At 35.6% G+C, this 6922-nt stretch overlaps 2 protein-coding genes across 5 annotated transcripts in view; both read left to right on the top strand.

Annotated features, from left to right (window-relative positions):
- The first annotated feature begins 37 nt into the window (after positions 1–37).
- Positions 38–6922, top strand: part of LOC113902854 (kelch-like protein 23) — a 49787-nt gene continuing 42902 nt past the window's right edge. Inside the window, exons 1-3 of one of the 3 annotated variants that reach the window (XM_027558202.1) lie at positions 38–318; positions 822–855; positions 1895–2065. In XM_027558202.1, coding sequence (XP_027414003.1) covers positions 2029–2065 — 37 coding nt within the window. In that variant the 5' untranslated portion in view covers positions 38–318; positions 822–855; positions 1895–2028. Of the gene's footprint in view, positions 319–821; positions 856–1894; positions 2066–6922 lie in introns of those variants that run through there. The other 2 variants (XR_003513930.1, XM_027558212.1) reach the window with 2 other exon arrangements.
- Positions 114–5602, top strand: PHOSPHO2 (phosphatase, orphan 2). 2 transcript variants are annotated; one of them, XM_027558244.1, is made up of 4 exons: positions 114–318; positions 822–855; positions 1895–2065; positions 4834–5602. In XM_027558244.1, exon 4 carries the CDS (start codon positions 4860–4862, stop codon positions 5583–5585), a length of 726 nt encoding a protein of 241 aa, XP_027414045.1. In that variant the 5' UTR covers positions 114–318; positions 822–855; positions 1895–2065; positions 4834–4859; the 3' UTR covers positions 5586–5602. The 2 variants fall into 2 exon arrangements, with proteins under 2 accessions (XP_027414045.1, XP_027414054.1); XM_027558253.1 differs by lacking the exons at positions 114–318; positions 822–855 and adding an exon at positions 2445–2579 and having other exon boundaries at positions 1975–2065.

The raw sequence follows: 6922 nt of genomic DNA, 5'->3' as shown, positions 1-6922 counted from the left end.
GGAAGTGACGGTAATCGTCCCCGAGGAACGAAGAACGCGCAGCTGTAGACTATAGGTCTGGAGAAGGGAGATTGCGCCTGCGCGGAAAGTCGAGGCCGGGTGTACGAGTGGCCCTCTTTTTCAGGCACCCGGACGAGGCAAGAGGACGGAGTACGCGGGAGCGGCGCCGAGTCTAGTATGGCTGCGGATCCCTGGCCTGGGTCAGTGAGGAGTCCTAGGGACCCGGCCGCGCTCGGCCTGGTGCTCCCATCGTCATCCTACCCCGCGGGAAACGACACCAAACTAGGTTCCAGCCCGTTTTCGGGATGTACCGGGCAGGTGTGTGGGAGAACGAGGCCTGGGCTTGACATGTGTGGCCCCCGGATCTTCTCACGGGAGTAAGGGCAAAGCCCCGCTCCATTAACTGTGGATACTCAAGAATTAATTGACAGAAAATCTATTTTTAAATACTTTGGTTTCTAAGGCATGGTCCGGGCTAGATGGGGCGTAATTGCTTTTTTTAATCGGAATGTTAAAACTTGGATTGAAATATTCATGTTAGGACCTTTAAGAAATCTTTAATCGCTCGGTAAATACAGTATACTAAATTGAATGTATTTGGAGGACTAGTCAGACCTCTAAGGATACAGAAACTGTTAAGAGTGGATACAGACTTGATTTCAAAAGATCCTTTCCTAACAAATCGAGGTACAAATGATTACAAGCTAGCTGGTTAGGACACATACACATTAGGCATCAAATTGGAGCTGCTCAATTTGGTAAGGGAGGTAAGATTTTTAGTCACTGAAGTTCTAACACATAGTTCTACTATTTTTCATCAGGTTTTCTATCAGATGATCCATCGTAATAATGCTGGTAAGTATGAAAGGATTAATAAAAATACTTGTTGACAGAAATATAGTTTTGCACATATAACATTGGTGGGTTTTTGGAAGCATAGTTTTAAAAAAGTCAGAAACTGGCAAGAGAGAGATTTTACTCTGCTTGCATGCTAAAAACTTAGCCTGCCACAGTTTTGTAGAAGATGCAGCCCCCTGGATAGGTGATGAATTACAGCAGTAGCCAGAATATCAGTAATTTTGCCCCAGTTGCCATAGGATGCATGCCTTTCAAAACTGTTCTCTCTACATAACATTTTTGAGACAACAGTCCAGAGCAAAGGGCAGTGAGTACCTTGCTTACAAGATATGCAGAACCACTAGAGACCCAAGGAGATTACCTCTCAACAAAATTCTGTGGAATTTTAACTAAATTGGTTACAAAAAGTATTGAATCTTACAAGATTTGGTGTCAGTAATTTGCCAGTTTGGCATAATGTTCAGTTATGATTTGACTTAATAGCACTTGGTTCTAACTGGTCCATGGATCTTTACAGCCAAGTGTATCTAAAATTATTTACCCCCTATGACCTCCACTCCTTTCTTTTCCCCTTTGTTGTGAAATTAAGAAGGTAGCATTTGCACTTTGAAACAGAGCTTAAATTATTCCGGGGGGTAGGGGGGGGGCAGACACCTTATTACAAAACAAGTGTAGAAACTGCAGTTGATGCTACCACTGTATACAGATATTTCTTTTTTAAAAACAAAAATGAGATTATACTGTAAAGACTCTTTTGTGACTTAATTTGAACATCTTAACCTTTTCCTACTGAAATAAATGTTCTGTTATGTGACTATCATGTGCACGTCTTATTTAAGCAGTTTCCTATTCTTGTATGTAGTTTCTAGTTTTCATTATTGGAACTTATATTCACATAATATTCCCTGTTTTGTATTTAAACTTTTTGTTTAAACAAAATTTTATTTCTCCCATTGCCAGTGGGTAATTTTCTGATGTAAAAGAAAGCATATTAGAAAACATAAATTTTAAAATGTCTTAAATACTTTTATTTTAGAATTTAAGAAGTCTTCATTCCTTTGCTCCAAACCAGAAGACTTTTCCCCCTGCATGTAGCGTAGGAGTAATGTTGGTTAGAAACTGGCTGGTGTTTAAAGCTGAAGATAGTCATGACTATTTAACCTAAGCTGTATGCTGAAGGAAGATTGTCTTGGAAATACTAAATTGGGTAAGTATTTTTTTAAAAAAAGGTTTGTGTTGAGTGGTGGGGAAGAAAACTAATAGAAAAAGATCTGAAATTAGGAAAAGTACCGTTGATAAAAATTAATAGCAGTGAAACTGAGTTAACACAGTTGGAACTTCGTTAACTTCAGGTTTATGATACATCTTACTTGGAGGTTAATATTGCAGGGATTTTAGTAACTTGTGGCTGATTAAATCTAGGCTTGAAACACTTTTCAACCCACGGTGAGTTACATTTGCAAAATTTTTTAAATTATGTATAAATTCAGAATGCCTAAAAAGCATTTTAATTTAAAATGTGATTAGGTGCAGTTCTAATGGGATTGTCAACTGTGCTTTATTATTATTTATTATATTGTTTCTAGGGAAAGTGAATTCTGCACTTAAATCTCTGAAAGCCAATCAGAGACCCCTGGATAGACATTTAGAGATTCAAGGATCCAGACTATCAGAATATTTTATGCCATCTAAAGGCATACACCAGGAGATACAACCTCTAGGTTAGTTATTCTCCAGATATTCTAAATTGAGAGACCAAAAATGCTTACTTGTGTATGAGTCATGAGCTCTAGTCTCAGTTTCAACTACTGGATATCTATCATTATAAACCAGAGAAAACATATAGATATGATTATGTGTGGCTCAGATGGTAAAGAATGTGCCTGCAGTGTGGGAGACCAGGGTTTGATCCCTGGGTTGGGAAGATCCCCTGGAGAAGGAAATGGCAAACCAGTCCAGTATTCTTGCCTGGAAAAATCCCTTGGCCTGAGGAGCCTGGCAGGCTACAGCCCATGGGGTTGCAAAGAGTCAGACACAACTGAGCAACTTTACTTCACTCACATGTAGATAAATATCATGTTTTCTATTTTTAATTGATCTCTTCTTTTTTCTTTTTGATGAGTTTCTTCATTTTTCATTTTGAAACTTCTTACTAAAACCTCATAAAGGTTGTAAAGTAGATCAGATACAATATCATGGTTAGTGTGTACATTGAAATTAATCAGTGTTTTTATATTTAACATCTTTTCATCAAATTGGCTTACCTAGTATTTTATTTTTAAACTGATTGATAGTCTTTATTCTATTTCTTAGGCACTAGAATGTGTTACTAAAGCATGAACTTTGGAATCAGGCAAACTTGAATCCAAATTCTAGCTCTGCCATTTAACTAATACTTAACCAACTTAATACTTGAGCTCCTGTTTACATATCTTTTGGTGTGCTTAGAAGCTCAGTCACGTCTGACTCTTTGTAACCCCATCGACTGTAGCCCACCAGGCTCTTCTGTCCATGGGGATTCTCGAGGCAAGAATACTGGTGTGGTTTGCCATGCCCTCCTCCAGGAGTGGTTCTTCTCAACCCAGGAATCGAACCCAGGTCTCCCACATTGCAGGCTGATTCTTTACTGTCTTTGAGCCACCAGGGAAGCCCTTACATATCTTTAAGATGAAGATAATAATTCCTACTAAATGAGCTTCTGACAGTTAAATGAGATGATGAAATTGTGAGGTTTTTAGTCCAATGTCTTAGTCCAGATAGCTCAAAAAATATCAGTTACTCTTTAGAAAAAAAATTTTTTTTTGTTTACAGACATTAATTGCAGCTTTTCCTGAGAATTCTGTATAATTACCTTTTTTACATGATGGTATTCATTCATACCATCTATGACCAGTTTATTCTTTCCTTTTATCTTGAAATTTACAGCTAATGATCTTCATTATCTTTTAATGAAAACAGAGACTTGAGTAATTGTCATATCAAAAGCAGTGTGATTGCTCATGTATATCCAGATTATTTGGCACTCCAGAGTTAAACTATCTAGAGGAAATATAAATAAATGTGGTTTTGTTAACACATGTTATTTCTAGTCTGGGAGAATTTAATCCACTTCCAGTTCACGTAATTTGAGAATTTCACGTACAGCATCAAGCAACCATTTGATTAACATTGGCAATGATTTAAAGCTAAAAACCTTTTTAGAAAATTTATTTAAGGTTTATAAGATTTCACATTATGTTAAATGTGGTCAGAATTTTGGTTAGTTCACAGAGAATCTGTATTGTACATGACCTATTATTTAGTATGAAGATTACTGTAAATATTTTAAACTAATAAGTTTGTGATCGATAATTTAAAGACAATAAGAATGATTGGCCTACATTTTTCTTGTCTAATTTTACAACTTTTCTGAATTAAACTTTAAGGGAATAATTGTTTAATTTCTTCTCTCATTGAATTGCTCTATAGTTTAGTTCTCAGTGCTCAAAGAATCACTTCCTCAGGAACACAATAATATGAATATCCTTTTTAGATATTCTGTTTTCCATTCATTTAACATACTCAGATATAAACTTTGTTTCTTAGGAAAAAGTGCTTAAATAGTGGGTCTTAACAGTGCTTGGTCTTTTTAATTTGTTTATATTCATCCTTTGTTTTTTAGCAGATCAAGAGTTGTTAAATAGGTAACTATAGCTAGGTTGGGCTTCCTTGGTGGCTCAGATGGTAAGGAATCTGCCTGCAAAGTGAGAGACCCAGGTTCCATCCCAGGCGGGAAGATCCCCTGGAGGAGGGCATGGCTACCCACTCCAGGGTTCTTGCCTGGAGAATTCCATGGACAGAGGAGCCTGGCGGGCTACAGTCCATGAAGTTGCAAAGAGTCATACACGACTGAGTCACTAATACTCTCACACTTCATCTCATAGCTAGATACATAAAACAACATATGTTTAGGAAATAATATTTCTTCTTTTCCAGGGTAACCCAAATCTGTTTCTGGAACCATGAAAATTTTGTTGGTTTTTGACTTTGACAATACAATCATAGATGATAATAGTGACACCTGGATTGTACAATGTGCTCCAGAGAAAAAGCTTCCCCTTGAACTGAAAGATTCTTACAAAAAGGGATTTTGGACAGAATTTATGGGCAGAGTCTTTAAGTATTTGGGAGATGAAGGTGTAAGAGAAGATGAAATGAAGAGAGCAATGATATCAATGCCTTTCACTCCAGGGATGGTGGAACTTTTAAACTTTATAAGAAAGAACAAGAATAAATTTGACTGCATCATTATTTCAGATTCAAATTCAGTCTTCATAGATTGGGTTTTAGAAGCTACCAATTTTCATGATGTGTTTGATAAAGTGTTTACAAATCCAGCAGCATTTGATAGCAATGGTCATCTCACTGTGGAAAAACATCACACTCATTCTTGCACTCGGTGCCCCCAAAATCTTTGCAAAAATGTAGTTTTGGTAGAATTTGTAGGTGAGCAGTTACAACAAGGAGTGAATTATACACGAATTGTTTATATAGGTGACGGAGGAAATGATGTCTGTCCAGTAACTTTTTTAAAGAAGAACGATATTGCCATGCCACGGAAGGGATATGCTTTACAGAAAACTCTTTATAGGATGTGTCAAAACCTTGAGCCTATGGAATCTTCTGTTGTATCTTGGTCTTCAGGTGTTGAAATAATTTCTTATTTACAATTTCTAATAAAGGAATAATTAGCCAACAATTGAAATGTGTATCAGTTAAGATTAGATACAGCAGCATAAAACTCCAAATAAGGCTTTAAAAAAAAGAGAAGAAGTTTTTCCTCTCACTTAAAAGAATTTCAGAATTTAGTATCTCAAAGTCTGTTTGCTCTACCAACCTCAGCACTTGGCTTCCAACTCATGATCCAAGATTGCTGTTCAAACTCCATCTGTCACATCAACATTCTGGCCAGCAAGGAGGATAGTGAGAGAGAAAGTTGCAACCTCATTTAAATTTCATTGGCCAAAACTTACAATACCTAACTACAAGGAAGGATGAAAAATGTAGCTTTTATTCAAGATGGTCATATGCCTAGGAAAAATTGGGGGAAAATGGAGTACAAAATTGAGGTAAGTGCAGCTAGTGGTTTCTACCAAAGATGGTTAATAGATAGATTGTATTCTTAAATTTATTCCCAGAGAGAATAGTCTGAGTTTCACTTAGGTATTTATTTCCAAAGCATATCTTAGCAGTTACAGATCTTAAAAATATAACCTAATTCTTAATTCACATAAGAATTCACTAGTTCCAAATCAATTCATTTTAGAGATAAGAATTCAGTATCTTGCCCCAGATCAATTTCACAATTTCCTTTTGAAATGAAATACATATGAATGTTCTTCAAATATTTTTTTTTTAACTTTAACTTCATATATTTGGAATACAAATGAACAAGGGAAATTCACACAATTGATAAATGATAAGTAAGATGCTTTGGGTGTAGGAGATAACTGCAAATCCCACTTCTCAGAAAACTTTGAACAATGCATTTTATAAAAAGAAAAAAATTACTACAAATAAAATGATTACCAAAATGGAGAACGAACAGTTTATGTAAAGGATAAGACCTCTGAAACAAAATCACTCATGCTAAAACTGTTGCTGAACATTATAAGTTCAAATGATACTTAACTTTCTAAATCTTTGAAAGGCCAGATATTTTAAATTTAAATCATCATCACAGACTATAACTCCAGAATGCTGATTTAATCAGTATGTTATTACTGTTTGGCAGTTAAGTATTGAGTGATGCAATACATAATTTGTAGGAATATTTAGCATTTAAGAAACTTTTTTTATTTAGGGATATTAGCAAAATGTCAACTGACCTAGAAAGTTTTGTAGTACCATGTTAATTCTAGGTTCACATGTTATAGGCATAAATATTCATTATATAATAATATTAGGATTTTCTTTTCCATATGGAAAGCTCTAGAAATAAAAATGTTCAATGTACTTTTATGGGAAAAAATTGGTACTCTTATTTTTTTCCAAGTTGAGAAAGTAAACTTTGTCTTGCTTTAAA

The sequence above is a fragment of the Bos indicus x Bos taurus genome, chromosome 2 (assembly GCF_003369695.1).
Source record: "Bos indicus x Bos taurus breed Angus x Brahman F1 hybrid chromosome 2, Bos_hybrid_MaternalHap_v2.0, whole genome shotgun sequence".
Classification (NCBI taxonomy): Eukaryota; Metazoa; Chordata; class Mammalia; order Artiodactyla; family Bovidae; genus Bos; species Bos indicus x Bos taurus.
This window is presented reverse-complemented; position numbering and strand designations above follow the sequence as displayed.